Raw genomic sequence first — 24,688 nt, forward strand, 5'->3', positions numbered from 1 at the left:
AAGAATGAAGAGGCTGAGCCAAAGTGGAAAGGACGCCCAATTGTGCTGTGTCTGGTGGTGAAAGTAAAGTCCGAAGCTGTAAAGAACAGTGTTGAATAGGAACCTGGAATGTTAGGTCCATGAATCAAGGTACACTGGATGTGGTCAAACAGAAAGTGGCAAGAGTGAACATTGGCATTTTAGGAATCACTGAACTAAAATGGGAATGGGAGACGTTAATAACGATGATTATTATATTGACTACTGTGGACATGAATCCCTTAGAAGAAAATGGAGTAGCCCTCACAGTCAACAAGAGAGTCTGAAATGCAGTACTTGGGTGCAGTCTCAAAAATGGGAGAATGATCTCTGTTCGTTTCTAAGGCAAACCATTGAACATCACAGTAATTCAAGTCTATGCCCCAACCACTAATGCCAAAGAAGCTAAAGTTCAACAATTCTATGAAGACCTACAAGACCTTCAAGAACTAACAACAACAACAAAAAATGTCCTTTTCATTATAGGGGACTGGAATGCAAAAGTAGGAAGTCAAGAGATACCTGGAGTAACAGGCATGTTTGGTCTTGGAGTACAAAATGAAGCAGGGCAAAGGCTAACAAAAGTTTCGCCAAGAGAACATACTGGTCAGAGCAAACATCCTTTTCCAACAACACAAGAGACAACTCTACATATGGACATCACCAGATGATCAATACCAAAATCAGATTGATTATATTCTTTGTAGCCAAAGATGGAGAAGCTGTATACAGTCCACAAAAACAAGACCTGGAGCTAACTGTGGCTCAGATCATGAACTCCTTATAGCCAAATTCAGACTTAAATTGAAGAAAGTGGGGAAAACCACTAGACCATTCAGGTATGACCTAAATCAAATCCCTTATGATTATACAGTGGAAGTGAGAAATAGATTCAAGGGATTAGATCTGGTAGACAGAGTGCCTGGAGAACTATGGACGTAGGTTTATAACACTGTCCAGGAGGTGGTGACCAAATCCATCCCCGAGAAGAAGAAATGCCGGAAGGCAAAATGGTTGTCTGAGGAGGACTTACAAACAGCTGAGAAAAGAAGAGAAGTGAAAGGCAGGGAAAGATACACCAAACTGAATGCAGAGTTCCAGAGAAAAGCAAAGAGAGATAAGAAAGCCTTAAGTGAACAATGCAAATAAATAGAGAAAAAACAACAGAATGGGAAAGACTAGAGATCTCTTCAAGAAAATAGAGATTCCAAGGGAACATTTCATGCACAGATGGGCACAATAAAGGACAGAAACAGCAAGGACCGAACAGAAGCAGAAGAGATTAAAAAGAGGTGTCAAGCATACACAGAACTGTACGGAAAAAGTTCTGAATGACCCAGATAACCACGATGGTGTGATCACTCACCTAGAACCAGATTTCCTGGAGTGTGAAGTCAAGTGGGCCTTAGGAAGCATTCCTACAAACAAAGCTAGTGGAGGTGATAGAATTCCAGCTGAGCTATTTCAAATCCTAAAAGATGATGCTGTGAAAGTGCTGCACTCAATATGCCAGCAAATCTGGAAAACTCAGCAATGGCCACAGGACTGGAAAAGATCAGTTCTCATTCCAATCCCAAAGGGTAATGCAAAGGAATGTTCAGACTGCCACACAATTGTACTCGTTTCACATGCTAGCAAGGTAATGCTCAAAATCCTTCAAGCTAGGCTTTAGCAGTAAGTATATCTTCCAGATGTACAAGCTGGATTTGGAAAAGGCAGGGGTACCAGAGATCAAATTGCCGACATCCACTGGATCAAACCAGTCAAACCTAAAGGAAATCTACCCTGAATATCCAATGGAAGGACCGATGCTGAAGCTGAAGCTCCAATTCCTTGTCCACCTGATGCCCACCTGATTCACTGGAAAAGACCCTGATGCTGGGAAAGACTGAGGGCAAGAGTAGAAGGGAACGACACAGGATAAGGTGGTTGGATGGCATCACTGACTCAGTGGACATGAGTTTGCACAAACTCAGGGAGATAGTGAAGGACAGGGAAGCCTGACGTGCTACAGTTCATGGTGTGCAGCGTGAGACACAACTTGGCAACTGAACAGCAACAAAAAGAGCGGAAGAGGATGAAAACACAAGCCTGTTTTGTCCCAACTCCTATGCTTTTCTGCCTTTGTACTCTTTCCTTCTCTGGATAATACTAGTGAATAATTCTTATGTATCAAGTTGAACCACTTCTTTTATAAGCAAAATAAATTTTCTTAAAAATTACCATTGTCTTATTCTAAAAAACATGGTTACCAATGACCATACTCCATGGAGTTTAGGTGTTTATTTCCTTTGAAAGGTATATATGACTATTCTTTGGTCTTATTTTAATCATCGTAAAGGGGTTATTTTCTCATTTTTTACACACTGAGGTTTCATAACAAATACTACTCTGTATGTGTGTATGTGTATTTTACTAACAGTAATACAGCAAATTAAATAATCTAGACTGATTTCCTTCATGATAACTTAAGGGAAGCTCTGTTACTGGATTCCAAGGCTAGGCAGCCACTGGCTATGAAAGAATTAACTGTAATATTTTACTTTTGCCTAGGCTGCAGGTATTTTCTAATAACTGAATGTCTCAAGCCCATTCAATATTCTTATATTTCAAATTGTTGAAATCAGTTTAAATTTACTCTCTTTCCTTGTTGAAAGACTACCGGGGATGTTGCCTTGTATCAAGTTTGGATGGAGATTGGCTTTAAAGAGCTCTGATAATAAGATGTCTCATGGATTTTTGTTTGTTTTGTTATGCTTTCTCCTTTTATTCCTAGGATCCTTACCATTTTCTATCAGAGTTCTCCTGGAGGCAGCCATTCGGAACTGTGATCAATTTTTGGTGAAGAAAAATGATGTTGAAAATATCCTGAATTGGAAGGTCATGCAGCATAAGAACATAGAAGTGCCCTTTAAGCCTGCCCGAGTCATCCTGCAGGACTTTACGTGAGCCTCGTGTCACCTTACTCTCTGTTTCTCTCCCTCCCTTGTCGGCCTGTAGAGAAGGCTTTTTAAAGGCAAAAACAAAAAAACAACACAGTGATTGTGTGATTTTTCACTCAATATTCAGAGACACTTGAAAGCAAAAGAGGGCGGTCATCCCAGATGGCAAGAGATAATCTCAGGGATGATACTCATCCACCTTTTCCAGTGGCAGAGATCATTGTCCTTGGTCTTGAAGATCCTAGTCCTCAGTGTACTAGCAAAAAAGGTGAAAGAGACAGCATGAAGTGGAACTGTCTTAGAATCTTTTCTCCCCCACATCCTGTCACCCAGGGAGCCAGGTTTTAAACAGACATCCTTGGAATGTTGATATGTATCACCGGAGGGGAGAAGTAGTTTGCAAGGCCTGATGTGTTGCTGTTAAGTCTCTGCTCACACCCTGCTAGTCCCAAGAACCGCTTCCCATCACAGCCTCACTTAAAAAAAAAAATCTATCTATTTATTTGTTCATTTTTGGCTGCACTGGGTCTTTATTGCTGCCCTCGGGCTTTTAGCTGCAGTGAGCAGGGAATACTCTATAGTTGTGGTATGCTGGCCTCTCATTGCGGCGGCCTCTCTTGTTGCAGAGCACAGGCTCTCAGTACATGGGCTCCAGGAGCTGCGGCTCCTGGGCTCTAGAGCACAGGCTCAGTAGTTGTGGCACACAGGCTGAGTTGCCTTGGGACATATGGGATCTTCCCAGATCAGGGATTGAAGCCATGTCCCCTGCATTGGCAGGTGGGTTCTCAATCAGTGGGCCACCAGGGAAGCCCTTCACCCCTTCACAGACTACCTTTTCATTTTTTTAAACAATGTTATTTTATTCCTTCTGGCGACCAAATTTCATTTTTTTAGAGGATGATTACTCATATTTTAGTCTCTAATATAATAAAAAGGAAGGATGCATTTAATATAAACTTGATTCACAGCCGCTTTTCTGAGTTACATCCATTCCTTTAAATTTGAAGTTGAAGGGTGTGATCTCTGTCTTGCCCAGGACTTTGCTAGCCCACCATGTGAGTAGGGAACAGTAATAACAGAAAAAGTTCCCAAGTTATTAAGTGCCAGCTTTCTGACAGTTTCTCTGCCTAAACCACATTGGTTGTGAACTTTAATGCAGGAATAAAATTGCATATAGAGGTACCACTCAGCCATGATGCTCATTACTGATGTGATTTCCACTCAAGGAAATATATTTAGCAGCTTTCACTTTTCTGACATCTATCATTTGCTCCACTGGTGAGACAGCCCTCTTGCCAATATTTTCAGTAGAAACAAAAGCTGGAAAAAACCCACATAACACTTGTTTAACAGATTTGTCTTCTGCTTAATTCTCCCATTTCTTAGGGGTGTGCCAGCTGTGGTTGACTTTGCTGCCATGCGTGATGCTGTGAAAAAGTTAGGAGGCAATCCAGAGAAAATAAACCCCATCTGTCCTGCTGATCTTGTCATTGATCATTCCATCCAGGTTGATTTCAACAGAAGGTGAGAGACCAGGATTAATATTTGGGTTTTCTGCTTTGTGCAAAATCTTGGAGTATAAGTCTTGTGTATGTGTGTATCGTTAAATAAAAGAAGAAAAATCTTTAAAAGATATATTCAGAAAAACTCAAACTTACTATATATTTTCCCTTTTTTTTTTTTTTTTTTTTAGTGATGGGGACATTAATCTCTTTTTTCTTTCTATTTACTTCCTTCGGGGGAGCAGGCTGTGTTTAAGCTTGAAGTTTGGGTGAAAATCACAAACAGATTTCTGCCAGGGGAGCTTGTTAGTACAAGTATGTGTGTGACCTTAAAAGAGTTTTGGTGTTTTGTTTTGCTTTTTCTAACCACTGGATCCTTATTCTTCTTTTAATTCCAAGTAATTATTTTATATCTAGCCATCTCTGCCTCTCCACACAAGTGTCCATAATGTCCGTACCTTTCTTTTCCGCTGTTCCTTCTACTGTTCAGGATGCCCGCTTCTCTCTTCCTGCCATAACCCTACCAATAACCTACCAGTAAAATCTCAGTGTCGGTAGATGATAAAAATGTATCTCTTAAACATCTACCAATTAGTTGGGAGGTCCGCTAACCTCAGCTGAGTGCGGTTGGGCAACTGTGCCTCACCCAGCCTTGACTGGGTTGACTGCTTACACTGCACACCTGCAGGGCAGCTGGGCCTGCCCCATTCTCTGTGGGCTGCTTTGGGAGCCCAGGCTAAAGGAGAAAGCAGCTGTCTGGGCATCACAGAGGCTTGAGAGAGCAAGCGGGAACCTGCAGTATCTGTCGAAGCCTTGATGAGGGACTGACGTCTGATCACTTCTGTTCACAATGACATTAATCATAGCAAGGCCCGAGGTCGAGCCCAAAGTCAGGGGTGGAGGCATACACTCCAGTAACTGCAAGATTACACAACAAGGATATGAATACAGGGAGGGCAGCCAGGTACTGCTAGAAGGCTGATACCTTCACCTAGAAATATAACTAAGTAAAATTATTTCCAACTTTAGATAGAACCTTAGTTAAAAGGAAATAACTGTTCTGCATACAATGCTGGGAAAATCAATTCTTTGGTAGAAAAAACAGTACCTATGATTGAAAGCATTAATATTTTTAAAATTAAATCATCAAACATTTAGAAGAAAATGTAACTTTATATGTGTCAGATGTCTTGATGAGAAAGACTTTTCTCAATTGAGAGGCAATGAATGAAACAAAGGCACAAAAACTATAGATGTAAGGACTTCAAAGCTAACAGGAGATAACTTGAACAATATTTTCAATAGAGTTAATAGCCTTAATATATACAGAGTATGTGTAACCTATTAAAAAAAAAAAAAAGAAACAGTAAAACCCAGCAAATAAATGGGCAAAGGGAAGTAGACATGTCACAGTAAAAGAAAATGGTAAACAGTATATAAAGCCTTTTCAACTTTACAAGTAATAAAAAGGTAAATTAAACCCTTGAGATACCATTTTCTCTTATCAACATAGTTAAGATTAGAAAATAAATGTTACTAATTATAAAGGTGTCATGATGGAGACACTTTTATACACTGCTGATAGAGCTGGAAATTAGAAATAATGAAAGCACTGTGTATTTGGATCGTTAGAAATTGCCATATCCTTTGTCCTGCGATTTCTACTTCTAAACATACCCTTTATAGATTTCTGAAATTCAGCAGAAGCTTAGTGACTAAATAGTGCTCTTTAAAGTATTATTTATAATAGAGAAAACCTAAAAGCATTCTATGTGTCCCAACAAACGAGAGTGATTTATTAAATTATATACATCCTTAAAATAAATATATTAAGTAACCTTTAGGGTTATATTTAAATCCTTAATAACACTTGGAACATGCTCATGTGTTAGCTCAAGGAGCCAGGTAGAAATTGCCTGTGTAGAGTGATCTCAGTTCAATGAAAAGCTGCTGCTGCTAAGTCGCTTCAGTCGTGTCCGACTCTGTGCGACCCCATAGATGGCAGCCCACCAGTCTCCCCTGTCCCTGGGGATTCTCCAGGCAAGAACACTGGAGTGGGTTGCCATTTCCTTCTCCATGAAAGTGAAAAGTCAAAGTGAGGTCTCTCAGTCGTGTCCGACCCTCAGCAACCTCATGGACTGCAGCCTTCCAAGTTCCTCTGTCCATGGGATTTTCCAGGCAAGAGTATTAGAGTGGGGTGCCATTGCCTTCTCTGCAATGAAAAGCTAGGCAGAGGTTAAAGAATTGGAAAGAGAGGTGCCGAACTGCTAAGCGATTGTAACTATTCTTTATTTTTACAATAAGAAGCTGTTGTTTTTATAATAGAAGTTCATTTAAGAATGTGAAACCAACCGCACAAAGGGGAAAAAAACCCAAAACCTTTATTTGCTTCCTTGGCAATTTAAGCGGGTTCCATACAGGCTTAAGAGAATCATAGAAACTGGCCATTCTCAAATTAGTATTGACAATATCCAAACCAGAAAAATTCAGGAATCAAGAGAAATCTGCTTTGTCTCCTGAACTGTCAGTTCTTGGAACAAGCAGACTGGATACTTGCCAGCTCTTTCCTTTCCTTTGGACTCTAAACCCATCCTTAGGCTTTTTTTTTTTTTTCCCTTAAATTACATGAGCTCAATCTAATATTTTGATTTCAAAGGGAAGAGTTAAAAATACACAAACTATTGTCCTATTGAAGAGTAAGTATGTTTCCTAAAGTCCCACTTGAGAAATGAATAAAAAGTAAGCTCACAAAGGCAAAGGAGAAGAGAGTGGCAGAGGATGAAATGGTTGGATGGCATCACTGACTCAATGGACACAAGTTTGAGCAAACTCCGGAAGATAGTGAAGGACAAGGAAGTCCATGGGGTCACAAAGAGTCGGACACGGTTTAGCAACTGAACAACAACCTCACAAAATCATAGGCCACTTTTATCTTTCTTGAAGACTCTTATTGGTCTTCATGGATTTACCTTTATTTCCCTTGCCTGGAAGGTAAAAATACTGGTGGAGACAAAATTGCAGTTGTTTTAATGTCTGAAGTTATTTGACGCAAAACTCAAAGAACTCCTGACTCTCTAAGTAGGTCAAGAATCTGAATCAGCACCAACTGTGACTTGGTTTCCTCTTTAAGCTGTGACATCTATCAACTCTGGTTTCAATTTTTTATGGACCTTTTTCATTTACACTGTAACACTGAAAATATTGTTTTGAAAAACGCAAAGTCCAAGGTTGAGCTTTGATCCAAAATGATACCCAAATCTAACAAACACTTTTTTTTTTTTTAATTCAAGAGAAACATTTCTGTAAGAAGCATTTTCATTGCTAGTGTTTTGTTTTTATTTCTTGAGTTTGGTTTTGCAATTTGACCTCCCAGTCTGTTTCCTCATTTTTGTAAAGAATTAAATGTGATACGTCTCAGCTTTTGTGGAACTCTGTGCTGTGGGCTTTTTTCCAGCTATTTCCAGAAATGAACTAGTACAACTGGGTAAGGGGTGGCAGGATGGTGAATTTTCTCAGTTAAGTATTTCTAAACTTTTTCCTTGGTTTGAATATTAGTAATTGGCTTCACACTATCTTTAGGGATCAAGGATCTAACTAATGCATAATTATAATGTTTTGCAAAGTTATCTCAGAAATAACCTTTTTTAAAATCCCAAAAAGAATATAACAATTTCCAACCAGATTTCAAGCATGTCCGAACTACGAACTATTTCCTCTATAAATATTTTCTGTGAATTTCTGGAGTACCATTAAATGTAATACTCAGAAACTTTGAACTACATCCAGATCTGATTTCAACTTATGTAAATAAGGGGACATTTCCTCTTTAATCTGTGAGGCCATTCACATTCAGAGATCTTATTAAAAACTCACCAGGTTGGGTAAATGTAGGGCAGTTCTGAGTGGTGGAAAACTCTGAATTCTAGGTCTGTTTATTCATTTGAATAACTAGAACTAAGTTAAAGAAAGAGCCAAGGTTAGCATGAAAGTTGTTCTGTTTTAGTGACTAAAAGGGTTGTTGTTGGTGGGTTTTTCTTTTTTTTTTTTTTTTAACTTAGAATTAACATATTATAAAGCAGCCTAAACATTCTGGCTTCTGCTTGTCCTGTGACTGTGTCATTTATATCAAACTGATGGTCCCAAAATTCTGCGGGTTAAATGATCTTCTTCCAGCCCTGCTTCTGCTGTAAGGAGCTCTGATATCCTTCTAGAGACAGGAGGATGAGGCATAATGACTGGGAGTCCTTGTGTGCTCAGAGTACGGCAGAAGAGATGGAGCAGGGCCATACATGATTAAAAATAATGTTCCAAGATGCCTTTCCTTTTTTTTTTATTAAAAATAATTCTATTTAACAGACCTATTGTGTGCTAGTATTTGTTCAAGAAGCAGGTTTCTTGAAAAGCAGAGAGATTAGAGAATGCATAGCTTGAATGCAGTTAATAAGTGTAGGAATGAAATTTCTAACTTGGAGAGTTTGGAGATTCTTCCAGGAGTATCACTTAATCTAGGTCCCCAGGAATGTTTACCACAAGGAACTGGAAAGGCATTCTACACAGAGACAACAGAGCATGCGAAGGCATGAGGAAAGTGTGGTGTGGGAGAGTATGAAGGCCACAGTGCTGCTGAAGCTGAAAGTTTGGACTGGAGGATGGGAGAGAGTGCATGAAGGAAGTCTGAGGTCAGACTGAAGGACCTTGTTTTTTAAAGAAAAGGATTTGTACTTTATTTAGAAAATGGGATCCCCTGGCAGATTCAGCATGGGTTGTGATGATCTGTATTTTGGAAAACCAAATTCTGGTGACAGTACAAAAGATAGGTTGACTAGATTGAGAGAAACAAGACAGGAGGCTGTTTCTGGAATAAATACTCTGATAGCTGTAGGTACTAAGTGAGAGAAGAGGAGATCATTAGATGAGAGATGGACAGATAAGAACAAGAAGGAGATGCAGGGAGGAAGGTCACACATTAGGATTTGACCTGTTGCATTTGTGGTGCCCAAAGTGTTCCTGGTGTAGATGCTCAGGATACATTGGGAATATGGATCTGGACCTGAAGACACAGGAGAGGACTGGAGGGATAGAGCCCTCAGTGTACTAGGATGAAGGTGGAGGGATGGAGCCCTCAGTGTACTAGGATGAAGGTGGAGGACCTGAAGACATGAGTGGGGACTGGAGGGATGAAGCCCTCAGTGTACTTGGAAAAATTATCTAATCTTTCTGTGCCTTGGCTTCCTCTTCTATACATTGGGATGATAGTAGTACCTACGTGAGGGGTTGTTATGATGATTGAGTGAGTTCATGTGTGTAAAGTCTGTATGCCTCTTGCGATCTCGCATCTTGGCTTCTGCTGTAATTATTATGGTAGTTGTCGCTATTACAATACCAGCACCACTGCTGCAGTTTCTGGAACTACTATTGCAAGGAGACAGTATAGGGATTTAGAACATCGATGCTGGAGTCAAACTGCCTGGGTTTCAGTACCAATTCCATCATTTACTTGCTGGGTAGTCTTGAGCACCTTACCTTCTGTCTGTCTCCTTTTGAAAAAAATGTGGATATTAACTGCCCCTAACTTGAAGGGCTATTTTGAAGACTAAATTAGAAAATAAATGTAAAGCACTTTAGTGCCTAGCTCTTGTAATGTCAGTGAGCGTTAACTATCAATTAGTGAGGCCTGACTTGGCTCTTAGCTATTAATTTTACTGTCCTTTCCTATGTTCACTCAGTCCATGACACATAGTTTACAAATGCTTCCTGTGTGCTAAGCATGCAGAGTTACCACTATGACTTACTCTACCTTGACTCAAAACAATGTAGTTTGATTATAAAAATTCTAGAAAAGCTTCCTGATGCTCTGCATTGTCCATGTCCTTCCTGATGGATGGAATGACTTTGAGCAAACTTTGGCATGTATTTTGGGTTTTATAGATGTTCTTGGGTGGCACCATCTGCCCTGTAAACCTCCATTTGGAGGATAGGAGGTTGTGATCCTACAAATTCCTGTGCCTCCTGGCATCACTGGGTTCCTGTCCCCAACATAAAACAGATGAAAATGCCAGGCCCAGGCATGGCTCAGCTCAGAGAGGTGTCGTAACAAAGCCACAGATGAGAAAGGATGTATGGAAAGAAGGCTTCTTTAAGAATCTAAACTGCTGTTCTCCTCATAAATGTCTTAAGTCTGTTCCTAAGACTCAGACTTTATGATTAGAATAGTTTTTACTTAGATTTACTCAATGTTTTCTACCTACCATGTTTAAAGGCATTGTAAAAAAAAATCACCTGAATCAAAAATAAAGTTGTTTTTCCTTTAATTAACTCTTCTTTGCCATGTGAATAAATGTATTACCACCCAACAGGCCTACAGATGATATGCCATTTGGTTTATTATCATCAATAACTTTGGTAACATTTCAAGCCTTAAAATTTATTTGTTTAGTTGTTCTCTTTGACAGGGCAGACAGTTTAAAGAAGAATCAAGACTTGGAATTTGAAAGAAATAAAGAACGATTTGAATTTTTAAAGGTACGGGCAGAGCTTGGTTCCATTGATTGATTCTTCATATGTGTGGGGCGTGAGGGAGAGGTGAGCTGCATAAACGTGTGTCTGGCATTCACAGTGTTCCTCCCATTTCTCAACCCTAGTGGGGCTCTCAGGCCTTTCGCAACATGAGGATTATTCCACCGGGCTCAGGAATCATCCACCAGGTGAATCTGGAGTATTTGGCAAGAGTGGTCTTTGATCAGGATGGATATTACTACCCAGACAGCCTTGTGGGCACAGATTCGCACACCACCATGATTGATGGTTTGGGTGTCCTTGGTTGGGGTGAGTGCTTTTTCGGGTTCCTATTCCGTATATGCTGGTCTGTGGCATGGACTTCGATATACTTTGATCCCATTACATTCCAGCAGCATGAATTTGAGTGACCAACAAATATCGGAGAGGTATTTTTGTCTGTTTTGCTTACTGCTATATTTCCAGTACCCTGAAAAGTGTTTTGTGCCTTTTACGCAGTCAGTATTATGTTTGAAAGAATGAATTGGAACAAGGGGTTAGGGACATTTGAAATAAATGAAAACCACCTGGAGAGTTTGTTAAAAATGGATACTCCTGACCCTCACTCTCCTTTTCAGTGTGGAATCGTGGGGATTTTGATCTAGATGTTGGGAGACCACACTCTGAGAAACACTTGTTAAAAATTCTGTAGAGGGAAATAGAGGAAAGATAACCGTTCTTTATGGAAATATAACTCTACACTAGTAAAATACTGTAAGTGGGTTGACTACTTATTAATGATACTGAACTATGCCTGAGGAGTCATGAAACCATTATTACATACAGGTGTGGGTGGTATCGAAGCAGAAGCTGTGATGCTGGGCCAGCCAATCAGCATGGTGCTTCCCCAGGTGATCGGCTACAGGCTGGTGGGAAATCCCCACCCCCTGGTCACATCCACTGACATCGTGCTCACCATCACCAAGGTACCCAAGTGCTGCCTCTTCTCGGGTCTTAGAGAGTCTCAGTGACAAACTGGAAGGAAGTCCTTGATGGACTCTCTCTTGGTTTTCACGTGCTCTAGAAATGCTAGGAAACAGTACGTTGATGACTTTAAAAGAGAGGCAACAAGGCGAGAATTCTGTGGTCAAATTTCAAATCATTAGGTTCACGTCACTCTTCTGTTGCTGCATGGATCTTTTTATTTAAAAAAAAATGTTTTTGAAACTGTGAAATAGTTTAAATACGCAGAAGTTAAAATGACACTTATATGCCCACCGCATAAACTTAACAGATGGTAACATTTTGCTGTTTTTGCTTCAGAGCTGTCTCTGTATGTACATTTTTTAAAGAAGTGAAATGTAATGTTTATGGCTGAAGCCACCCTCCTCATTTCTAGAGATAATCACTATGCTGAGGTTGTACAAAATCATTTCCATGCATATGTTTATACTTCTGTACTTTTTCCATGTGGTTCTTCTTTGTATGTAAATAACAAACTCTTTCTATGAATAATTTTTGACTTTTAAAATTTCTTTCTCTGTATTTTAAGTTACATTATTGTAACGGATGTTTTTCCAAGCTGGAAAATACTAGTTTTTTTTGTTTGTTTGTTTTTTCCCTTGTTGGAAGTAATCTTTTATGATGATTTGCTTGCTTTGCAAAAAGAAGGCAGTTTCATTTTGAAAGATTATTAGAAAAGTAATTTTTTTTATTATCACAAAGTTTTTTCTGGTTGTATAGTTTGGAGGCTTGGGGTGTTTGGGATGGATACTATACTTTTGATTTAATCTTCATGGAAATCAGAATTGGATATGTTTGAATATTATAGTTTATCAGAGATGTCCACATCATTCAAGTGTAGAATAACATAGGCTTTACCCACAAAATTTGGCAGAATTCCACATAATCAGAAGAGCCTGTCTACATGGTTGTCCACAGTTCATGAAACTGATTTCATGCAGGCCCAAGCTGGTCACTGATGCTGCAGCTCTGGCTGATGGCTTGCATGGAAAAGATGTGGGAGTCAGACTGCCTGAATCTTTTGGTTACCTTATACCTGTTTTTAGGATATTCATTCATTATACACTTGGAAACAAGGCATTTGCTTACTCAGCAAGTGCAAATCGTAACTTTATTTAAGTTGAAAGAATTTATTTAATCTTTAGAAAGTTTTCTCATTTTGAAAAACTTTTCTTAATATTGTGTTTTTATATTATTTTTTCTTTTTCAAGAACTGTTTTGAAATAATTTTAGATTTATAGGCGATTTAATGTAAAGGTAATACAGAGTTCTGTTACCTTTCTCTCAGCTCCCCCAGATGGTAACATCTTATATAACCATGGTACATTTACCAGAAATAGTAGTTAACATTGGTATGCCATTTTTAACTAAACTAGAAACTCCACCAGTCTTTTTAGTAATGTCCCTTTTCTGTTCTAGGATCTACTGCAGGGTACCATGTTGTATTAGTTGATTTGCTTTTTAAGTTTTATTTTTAAAAGTAATCTATAACGTGTGCTCAGTCGTGTCTGACTCTTTGTGACCGCATGGACTGTAGCCTGTCAGGCTCCTCTGTCCATGGAATTTTCCAGGCAAAAATACTAGAGCAGGTTGCCCTTTCCTACTCCAGGGGATCTTCCCAACCCAGGGGTCCAACCTGCGTCTCCTACATTGGTAGGCAGATTCTTTACCACTGAGCCACCTGGGAAGCCCATAATCCAAAATATATTGGGCTAATTTAGTTTGTGTTGACTCACAAGGCTGGTTTATGAAAATTGCAAGGGGCTAGTTCTGCATTTTAAATGAGTTATCAGGACTTCTCTCTTGGTCCACTGGTTAAGACTCTGCCCTCCAGATGTGGGGAGCACGAGTTCAGTCCCTGATTGGGGAACTACAATCCTGCATGCTGCCTGGCATGACCATAAAGAGTAAATAAATACTGAAAAAAAATGTGGGTTATCAAATCTCAAATTCTGTTATTATCCTGTTGCTCAGCACCTCCGCCAGGTTGGGGTAGTAGGCAAGTTTGTCGAGTTCTTTGGGCCAGGAGTAGCCCAACTGTCCATTGCCGACCGAGCTACAATTGCCAACATGTGTCCAGAGTATGGGGCCACTGCCGCCTTTTTCCCAGTTGATGAAGTTAGTATCAAGTACCTGGTGCAGACAGGTAAGTGCAGAACCCTGAGAACAGAAGGTCCTTTGTATAGTTCAGAGAAAGCTGAAAATCGGGGTGCTACCTTCTGCCTCTGTCCCTCAATTAAACAGTAGAGGCATCGCCCTAAAAAGAGACGGGAAGAGATGGTGGGGAGGGGAAAGCTGCAAACTACGCCCAGAGATAAGATTGGTTTCTGTGATCTAGAGGTGGTCGCTGAACCTCTTACTGATCTGGTACTGAATTTCTAACATCTACTGAAATGAAACAAATGGTTTTAGAGAAGGCGAACCCTTTCTTAAACGGAAACCTAAGAGAAATTTCTCTCATGTGTTTTCATGGAGAGGGTGACACGGGGTGTAGTGAACACTGGAACGCAACAACAGGTCACGACAAATATGCTAATGAAGATCAGACAGTCATCTGTTACAAGATCCATGCTGACAGCTGATGACCTTGACAAGTCAGTGAAAGTGAACAGGCAGACAAAAAATGCTGATCTGATGTGGATCCAAGAATCAAGCTCTCCAGCAGTCTTAATTTACTGTCAGAGAAATGGGAGGACTGCATGTCCATTTGGGCAAACCATGCGTACTATCTCCTGCAACCAGGAGCTTTCTGAATGAAACAGCAGAGCATTTGGGGTCATATTCTTGGTGATACAGTATCATGAGTTAGGACTTTGAACTTTGGAGTTAAACTCAGCTTTGGTTCCTGGTTCTGCCATTTACAGCCTGTGTTCCATGGAAAAGTTATTTAATCTTCTTGAGCCACTATTGCCTCATCTGTACATGAGGATAATAATAATGTTTGTCTCAGAATGTCGGGATAAAGGATTAGATATTGAAATAATGCATTGAAAAAGTATAGCCCACAGCGCTGGGCACATAGCTCGTGGTCTGTGGTAGGAGATGAGGGGAAATTACTATTTTAACAGGACTAATGTAGAATGTTGAGGGTCTATGGCCAGTTGAAGGCAGATGCATAGGAGGGGCACTTTGGCAATTTGCTGAGCCTTAGGAGCCTCTTAATTAAGAACCATAATCAGGACTTCCCCAGTGGTCCAGTGATTTAAGTCTCCATGCTTCCAATGCAGGGGGCATGTTTCATCCATGGTCAGGGAACTAAGATCCTACATGCCACACAGTGCCGCCAAATAATTGGGGGGAAAAAAAAAAGAACTATAACCCAGAGAGAGGAGTACTTATAACCAAGACTAGAATCCTTTTCAGAAAACAGTCCCTTCGGTAGAACAGCAGATTGGTTCATGGTCCCTAGTAAACAGCAGCATCATTTGGAAAGTCAGACCATGAGCCTGCAGGCTGCAGTGTCAGCAGAGGGCTTGGAGTGTTTTAAGTGAAATCCCCATTATTTATGCAGTTGCTGCTAAAGGTATTAGTTTCATCAGAAAATACTGACATCTGTTGCTTGTTCTTAAAATGCCCATTAGGTCGTGACAAAGAAAAAGTAAAGCATATTAAACAGTATCTTCAGGCTGTAGGAATGTTTCGGGACTTCAGTGACTCCTCTCAAGACCCAGACTTTGCCCAGGTATGGGAACACCTCTCATTGAACACGTTTCCTCTTCCTCAAGCCTGTGGTTTTAATTGTGAAAGTTTTTCTTAGGGGGGTGTACTTGTAGGAAATTAGTCACTGCCAAGTTATCACAAAAAAACAGGGTGTTAAAGGCTGAAAAAATAAAAAAGATAAGGAATTGCAGACATAACAAAGTAACATAACTTCCCCCGTTCTTCCTGGCCATTAAGTTGAGTGTCTCCTTTTTTGATTTATTCCTCTTACTTAGACAACCCTTGGATAAGAAGTTTAGAAGGACTGGATCTATTTAAAGGCTGATAAGCTCATCAGAATTATAGATGGGAAAGAAATGAAAGTGCAAGCCAATCAACTAAGTGTGAGCCAATCAGTTCAGATTTATCCACTGCTTATCTTTACTCATTGTCTAGGGTGCAAACTAAACCCACATTTTTCTCTACAGCCAAGATCGGAGGGTAAACCAGATGTGGGACTATTATTTCCTTTCCTATTATTAATACACTGAGGGAAGGAAATACTCCATCAGACTAGGGCCCATTTCTTGGCATTGATGACTTAATGACAACATCCCCCCAAGTCATCTTAGAAAAATTACAATGGTTTATCTGTCGTTTCAGTAGGAAACACATCTCAGACTAACTTCAGCAATAGAAAGGATGTATGAGCTACGTTATAAAGAGGGCCAGGTGGAAGACCACAGCAGCCTAGTGCCCACCCTGGTCTTTCTGAGAGTGGGCAAGGCTTCTGCCTGTCTCATGCTACCAAAGTGCTCATCTGGCTCTCTGGAAATTCCCTTCAGTGTTAACAAGGGACCCTGACTTTCTTGGTTTTGAATGTGGTAGTTTGGTTTGTTAGTTTTTATTGTTGTGGTGTAAATTCTCTGGCACAGCTGTGTTTTTTTCTTTGTGGGTTTAATGCCAGTTCTATGGTTCCTTTTCTTCTGGGTGGACAGGTTGTGGAATTAGACTTGAAAACAGTAGTGCCTTGCTGCAGCGGACCCAAAAGGCCTCAGGACAAAGTTGCCGTGTCTGATATGAAAAAGGACTTTGAGAGCTGCCTGGGGGCCAAGGTAGGGAGCTGGGAGAGGTGGGTGGAGACCCTCCCCATGCCTGGCTTCTTCATGCACAGGCTTCTTTTCACACCTCTCGATGATGAATCTTCCTGAAGCCTAGTACTGAAGGCCTTTCCTCTCCAAACTGAACCTCTTGGTGCCTCCTCCCACCTTAGCTAAGAGCTGAGCAGCTTCCTTACAGCCCTCTATTGCCTATAAACACACTCAACCCTCCTTTTCATTTTTTCTAACTCTCCTTTTCCAAAGCATATCCACTCTTCACATGACTCTCACCACAGCGTTCACTCTGCTTGAACAAGCTATTCTGGCCACTAATTTTGTTCATGCCACCCTTGCCTACATGCCCTTCCTCACCAGCATGCCCCAATCTCTCAGCTCCTCCACAGCATGACCTCAGATCTCATAGCACAATGTCATCTCTCCCTCATTTGAACGTTCTGGCATCAGTCTAAACCCCTGTGATGGCGTTTCATATCCTTTAACTTCATTGTTGGTACTTTATATTATTTGCATGTCTGATTCTTTTATTAGACTCTTAAGTTTGAGGATAGGATTTATGTTGCAGTCACCTTTGTATCCCACACAGTGCCCAGCAGAGCATCTTGTACACAGCAAATTTTCAGTGAACATTTCCCAAATGAATGATTAAGATTTGTGATGGGTTTTATCCATGGGACATCAGCATTTTACCAAATGTTCAGCTGCACTGTGTTCACCTCATTGCTCATGCTTGAATCTGGCCAAAAGGGCACTTTTTCTAAATTTCCTTATGGTTAGTGTCTGTGCCCTCTGTTGCCATTAAATCTGTACTAATTTGCTCTAGTTAGACTAACTTTAAGCTAAATTTGTAGTTTTAGCATTTCAGTATTTAAAGTGGGAAGGAGGTAATTGTTAATAATTTCAAAGCAAAATAAGATTCAGAAATCATGACTCCCTTTTATAAAGATTTTAAAAGAGGAAAGGGAACTTTCATTTTTCTGTAGCATTTCAGAGTTTACGAGCTGAGATGTTTATGTTTTAAGAATTATAATTACCAAAGTGCTTCTTCTCCTTCCAAAGTGAAAACTTTTGACCATATTTTTTTTTTCTTTTTTTCTTCCTATAGCAAGGATTTAAAGGATTCCAGGTTGCTCCAGACCATCATAATGACCATAAGACATTTATCTATAATAACAGCAAGTTCACCCTTGCTCATGGTTCTGTGGTAATCGCTGCCATTACTAGCTGCACAAACACCAGTAATCCATCTGTGATGTTAGGGGCAGGTAAGTGCATCTGATGGTCATGTGGACATGTGGGTGGGAATTTCCAAGACATAACCCAAGGGCTTAATTAACTTCTATGTATGGGGCTTCCCTGGTGATTCAGAATGCAAAGAATCTACCTGCAGTACAGGAGACCCAGATTTGATCCTTGGGTTGGTAAGATCCCCTGGAGAAGGGAATGGCAACCCACTCCAGTATTCTTGCTGCAGAGTCCTCTGGACAGAGGAGCCTGGTGGGTTATAGTCCATGGGGTCACAAAGAGTCGGACATGACTGAGTGACTAACACTTTGATTCATAGTTACCTGAACCTTATCCTTCCCAGATGCACAGACTAATTGGCCTAGAAATGTTTATTCAATAAGTAGTGCCCAATACAAAATATTTAAAGTAGTATAGTCTTTAGAATTAACACAGAAAATAAGGAAAAGAGAGGAAAGAAAGATGAATTTCTGGTAAAGCCTAGAATCTTGTGTCAGATTTTAGAAAAAGGAAAAAATGTTTTCATGCCACAGATTGTTCTTCATAAAATCCCTTTTTATATGGTGGCATTTAGTCTTAGATACCTTGTCAAGTGCATCTGAATTAGCACACAGGGCACTTGGTTGATACAACTTATCTGCCTATTATGCAGTTCTGGTTATTTAATGTTTACATGCAGAGTTTCATTAATGTAAAGTCCCTTTAGTTTCCAAATTTTAAAACATCCCGAAGAGTTCCTCTTGTGTCCACACACAAATAGTTCTTTCTTTATGAAGTAGACAAATGCATAAGGAAAACTTTCTTTGTCCAAGAATTCGTCTTTTGCCCCCTAAGCTTTGGACAAACAAGTTTCCTTAAAATAAGACCCCAGCTTGTCTGTAGCTTCTTGTCTCTTAATACCCACACTCCTTATTTCTTTCCTACTTCCATGAGATGTCCTAAGGCAGAGCACCCAAGTGTCCCTGTAGTACAGTTGGATTTGCCAGAATCAAGTGACCCAGCAGCCCTTGATCTTCCACTTTAAGAAATATCTGAGAGCAAGATTTTTAACATCTAGGTGGACTGTACTCCTCACCAACTAGTAGGCAATTCGTATACTTTAAGAAGGGGCCCTGCCAATTATTTTTTATCTAAATATAATTAGAAAGATTGCTTTCCCTCCAGAAATTAAAAACTCACACTATAATATAATCATGAATTATTTATCTCTTTAAAAAACAAAAAGCACTTCTCTTTTTATGTCATTCATGTCCATGGCTCATTTTGAGCTTACTGAACAAACGTGAATGACTTTGTGCTAGTGAGCATTTGGTTTCTATCGTTTAGTCTCTCAGTCATGTTCGACTCTTTGCGACCCTATAGACCACAGCACGTCAGGCTTTGGTTTCTATTAGGCAGCAAAAATGGCAGAAAGCACCAGCAAGAGAGGGGTCCTGTCAGGCGGTGCAGGAAGTGCAGAGCAGAGTCAGTGTTTCCTGAACTGTCTGTGGCACCTGGAGCGGGCAGCCCGCAACCATGTCTGTGTTTACCATTTCACAGGCTTGTTAGCGAAGAAGGCTGTGGATGCAGGCCTGAGCGTGAAGCCTTACATCAAAACTAGCCTGTCTCCTGGCAGTGGTGTGGTCACCTACTACCTGCGGGAAAGCGGAGTCATGCCTTACCTATCTCAGCTTGGGTGAGGGAGAAGTCTCTTACACCATTGCTTTTGTTGCATTGTATTCCACAGATACCTTGCCCAGTCACCTTGAAATGGATGTAAGCTCATCTGATGGTATCTAATTGCATAGTCTTTCGTCAGTGCAGACTTAAACCCTTGCTTTCCAACAGACAGGGCCCCTGTACAGTTGTGCTGGTTGTTCATCAGACAGGGGTGTCTGTGAAGAGAGCATGGGCTGATATCAAGCCCGTGCTCCACTGTGGCACTGCCCTCCCAGGGGAGGGGGCAGCTTTTTCAGTTGCATGAAGGTGTGCTGTGGGCTAATATTGGATCTGCCACAGAGAGTCTGCCCTCTGTGTATACTTTAAGTCTGCCCTCTGTATACTTTAATTAAAAAATAATTATTTCACATGCCTAGAAATGTTGTGATTCACTGAAGTCAATTATTTGTTTCCAAATACAGTTTCTCCTAGTAACACACTATTACTAATTTAGTTGACATAGATCTTTATCATGTACCTCATAAAAGTTGGAAGTCCCTGGGAGTATATAATAAGAGTAGTGAATAAAGATATCAGATATCTGATTTTGACTTTTAAAAATTACAGATCATTTAGGTAGTCTCCTCATAATTTACTTATAAATTTAAAAAGTGAATTACTTATAAAAGCAAATTATATGGACTAGAATAGAGAGACCAGATGGAGAAGGCAATGGCAACCCACTCCAGTACTCTTGCCTGGCAAATCCCATGGACAGAGGAGCCTGGTGGGCTGCAGTCCATGGGGTCACTAGGAGTCGGACACGACTGAGTGACTTCACTTTCACTTTTCACTTTCATGCATTGGAGAAGGAAATGGCAACCCACTCCAGTGTTCTTGCCTGGAGAATCCCAGGGACAGGGGAGCCTGGTGGGCTGCCAGGCACCAGCAGGCGGGCCCACTGAGAGTCATTCTGCATCCCGTGCTTCTCTCCCGCACCAGGTTTGACGTGGTGGGCTATGGCTGCATGACCTGCATCGGCAACAGCGGGCCCTTACCGGAAGCTGTGGTAGAAGCCATCGTACAGGTAATTACAGGGCAGCCTGTGGGTCTTTCTTTTTCATATGATGTGTGATGAAGTGTTGCTAATTTTAAAGAAAGTTCAGGGAAGCATGGGGTGCGGTTAAGAGAATGGTCTTTAGAGTTGAGTTAAACTTATTAACTATATACCTTTGAGCAAGTTCATGAACCTCTTTGTGCCTCAGTTTTCACAACTGTAAACGGGAAGTGATAATAGTATATGTTTCAGAAAGCTGCGAGCATTCTGGTGATAGTGGACACAAAGGACTTAGTGTGGTGCCTGGCCGGCACATGCCCCACACATGTGAAGGAATCATTTGTTCCTGTTGTCTGCAGGCTGGTTCCAAGTCAGACAGCTGAACATAAACTCATCGGCTTGATTTTTGTCCCATAAATTCTATAGTATTGAAAAATACTGTTTGGTCCGCTTGCACTGATTTGGAATCCCTGTCAGCCAGTGTGGCTGCCTCTAACTGTCAACCTGTCATCTTCCCCACCTGTTCTCGGGCCCCTGGCTGCAGAATAACTAGGATGCTGCCTTCTGACCCACCTGGTATTCGCTCCTGAGCAGAAATCATCCAGTGCGTCTCTCTGCTGCTTTTGACCCAGCATGTCTCCCCCAGGCTCACCCTGTGGTCTCCCTCTCCGGGAAGAAGCCCAAGTGCAGGGGAAGCCTAAAGGGCTCCTTGACTTAAAGGAGGACTTCAGCAGATGGGTCTAGGAAGCCCAGGCCGTCTGTTGTCTCTGCGACCTGTTTCCCCCTTGCTTCACACAGGGGGACCTCGTAGCTGTTGGAGTACTGTCTGGGAACAGGAACTTTGAAGGGCGAGTCCACCCCAATACCCGGGCCAACTATTTAGCCTCTCCGCCCTTAGTAATAGCCTATGCGATTGCTGGGACCATCAGGATCGACTTTGAGAAAGAGCCACTAGGTAAGATCTGATTTGTGGGGTTACAGTATTTTTCCCCCCAATGAATTTGAAAACATTACTGGAAAAAAGTTATTGCTTTCCTTAATAAATAATGAAGCCTAGAACCTCCAAAGATCATAGGAGAAAGAAGGGTCTTTGCTTCCTTCCCCAGCACACAGCTAAGACATAACTGAAACAGCTAAACAAGAATTTACTAAAGGGGAAGGGGCAAACAGGGAAAGAAACACCTAGAGTAGTGGAGGTCTTGCCATTCTGGCCTCTGCTTCGGTCCCTCCCTTTCCAGTTCCTGCTTCAATCTCATGATAGCCTGGTTTTAATGTCTCTGCTGTAGGAACACGTCCAGAGTATGCAGCGTCTCAAAGCTTGGGGGACGTGATGCTTTTTTCCTTTCCCCTGGCCTCCTGGTGTGCCCTCCTCAGTCCATGCTATGCAGATTAGATAATATGAAAACGGTGCCCTGGAATTTACTTTAAGGAAATCATAGCTTTAGACGTGCAGCTGATCCTCATTACATATGTATTCCATATTTTCAAATTTGACTACTCTTTGAAGTGGATTTTCACCCCCAAAATCAGTGCTCATCACACTCCCATGGTCACTCACAGACATGCACGAGGTGGTGAAATCCCTGAGTCACTCACCGTGCCTGCTCTCAGCTGAGGTCAAGCAAGGTGACACTCTGTCTTTTTATTTCAGGTCTCATACTGCAAACAAGTGTCCTGTTTGTGCTCTGGATAGCATCATGTTTTTCATAGTTTTGTGCTTTTTTTTGGTGGTTTTACTGTTTAAAATGACCTGAGAGTAGGGCTAAAGTGCTATGGAGTATTCCTGAGCTCAGGAAGGCTATGACAGGCCTCATGTTGGGCTCCCGAGTTCAGTGTGAATACATCAACAGTATGTACACAGAAACACATGAGACAGCGTTACGTATTGATCAGTTGACAACAGTGCTGTGGATAAACACCCCTGGGAGCCTAACCTGTGTGTTTCTTGCAGGCAGTGGCTGAGTGTTTTCTAAGTGTGCGGAGAATTTACTGAACGTAACTGCCCTGAGCAATGAGACTGGGCTTACTGCCTGTGACCATGAAAATTGGATATGAGATGAAGTTCATCTCACTAATAAACATTTTCTCCCCAGGTGTCAATGCCAAGGGACAGCAAGTATTTCTGAAAGATATCTGGCCGACCAGAGATGAGATCCAGGCAGTGGAACGTCAGTACGTGATCCCTGGGATGTTTAAGGAGGTCTACCAGAAAATAGAGGTGAGGTCCCCGCCCTAGTGTCATGGGGAGGTCACTCCTCTGCGTCTTCTCTGCCAACCTTGAGGCTAGTGCCGGTGTCAACTAGACAAAGTAGCATTTCTTCAGATAACTGGGAAAGTGGGACAGTCATTTTGCTCCTACAACTCAGGCTCTTCCAGACCCCCCTCTCCCCAGATGTTCCCAGATTTGGACACATGAGCAGCAAGCTCAGGAGGCATGGACTCGGCATGGATGTGGCTCCTGGCTAGCTCTGCATGGCTCCCCTCTTCCTCTGACAGCCCGGGGTGAGCATGAGCTGTGGTTGAGGAGCTCGATATCACTATAATGTGTCACTGAGGGGCCACATGGCTGAACGCACCTCTCAGATTTATTTGCCTGCTTCAAAGAGTAATACAAATAAAAGCCACTCGCTTGGAAGGACCAAACTATCAAGCTGCTGAAATTAAAAAAAAAAAAAACTTGCTGTGCATTTTACAAACAGAGGGGGAATGTATGGGGCTCCATATCACTTTCCGAGACTCGAATGTTACCCTTTTCCCTGGTTTCTGTGTTAGGCTGACCCCAGGGCTTCTGGCTGGGGCTGGTGGCTTGAAATATGAGGGCAGACTGGGGAGCAGATTCAAATGGGAATCACACTCACACACTGTGAATCCCACAAGCTGCTCATTGGGAAATGGTTGAAGGGAGTTTGGTGGATACTGGGTTGAATGCATTTCTCCAGAGGCTGAGTTAATGACGTGGAGCAAATTCAAGCCAACTGGAACGCATACTGGCCGACACTTACTATCTAATGTTCCTGTGACCAGAAGTCTACCTCCCCAAATCTTCAGAGCATCAATAATTTCTCCTCGGGTACAACCTGGATTGTTATTTCATAAATTATATGGTTAGTTACCTGTTGCTCTGCAACACATTACTCCTAAACTTAGTGAATTAAAACAGCAAACATTTTTTATCTGTTTCTGTGGGTCAGAAGTGGAGGTGCGGCTTAACAGGGAGTGTCTGCCTTCACAAGGCTTCATTCCAGGTGACGTCTGAGGCTGTGGCCTCACCTGATGATTCGACTGGGGAGGGGCCAGTTCTTAGACCGCTCGTGTGGTCACTGGCAGGATACAGGACCTCGCATGCTGTGGGTGAAGGCCTCAGCTTCTCACTGACTGTCAGCGAGAGGCCCCCTCAGGGCCTTACTGGTGGGTCTCTTCACAGCATGGTGACTGGCTTCCAGCAGAGCCAGCAAGAGCAAGTAAGAGGTTGAAGAGACAGAAGGCAGTCTCTGTAACCTAATCCTGGAAATGAGTCACTAGGCTCAGCCCTCACTCAGCAGGAAGGGTTCATTTACAGGTAGGGTTCCCAGGAGGCAGGTCCATGGGGTCATTTTAGAGATGGCCTGTCACAGGGTATGTGTATTTTTAAATTACTTAGCATGGTGTTATCTTTGTATAGACATGTTGTGTGACCATTTAGACTAAGAATTGGTCTAACTATACTCTTAGCTTGAATATTATGTTCACATGTTAAGTCTTCCTCAGGATGAACTGTGGTTAGATCTGCCTCTCCTTTTTTTCTTTCTCCCCAAGACTGTGAATGAGAGCTGGAATGCCTTAGCAGCCCCGTCAGATAAGCTATATTGCTGGAATCCCAAATCTACATACATTAAATCACCACCATTCTTTGAAGACCTGGTAGGATTTTTTTTTTTTTTTTTTAACAAAATGAGTTCTTCAAAAAGTTTCTTGGTTTGTAAAATCTACTTGATTAACCAGTACCCTCGCTTTGACTACCTACTTTGTTGA

At 41.5% G+C, this 24,688-nt stretch overlaps 1 protein-coding gene across 2 annotated transcripts in view; it reads left to right on the top strand.

Annotated features, from left to right (window-relative positions):
- The window catches only part of ACO1 (aconitase 1), a 64,910-nt gene that overhangs the window by 26,879 nt on the left and 13,343 nt on the right, over positions 1–24,688 (top strand). For both annotated transcript variants that reach the window (XM_070375985.1, XM_070375984.1), the window contains exons 3-16: positions 2,795–2,963; positions 4,347–4,484; positions 10,915–10,984; positions 11,104–11,287; positions 11,804–11,943; positions 13,955–14,126; positions 15,562–15,662; positions 16,618–16,734; positions 17,843–18,002; positions 19,522–19,657; positions 20,623–20,707; positions 21,476–21,632; positions 22,771–22,895; positions 24,473–24,577. In XM_070375985.1, the coding sequence (XP_070232086.1) occupies positions 2,795–2,963; positions 4,347–4,484; positions 10,915–10,984; positions 11,104–11,287; positions 11,804–11,943; positions 13,955–14,126; positions 15,562–15,662; positions 16,618–16,734; positions 17,843–18,002; positions 19,522–19,657; positions 20,623–20,707; positions 21,476–21,632; positions 22,771–22,895; positions 24,473–24,577 (1,859 nt within the window). The remainder of the gene's footprint in view (positions 1–2,794; positions 2,964–4,346; positions 4,485–10,914; positions 10,985–11,103; positions 11,288–11,803; positions 11,944–13,954; positions 14,127–15,561; positions 15,663–16,617; positions 16,735–17,842; positions 18,003–19,521; positions 19,658–20,622; positions 20,708–21,475; positions 21,633–22,770; positions 22,896–24,472; positions 24,578–24,688) is intronic.

Source organism: Bos mutus, chromosome 8, assembly GCF_027580195.1.
Source record: "Bos mutus isolate GX-2022 chromosome 8, NWIPB_WYAK_1.1, whole genome shotgun sequence".
Lineage (NCBI taxonomy): Eukaryota > Metazoa > Chordata > Mammalia > Artiodactyla > Bovidae > Bos > Bos mutus.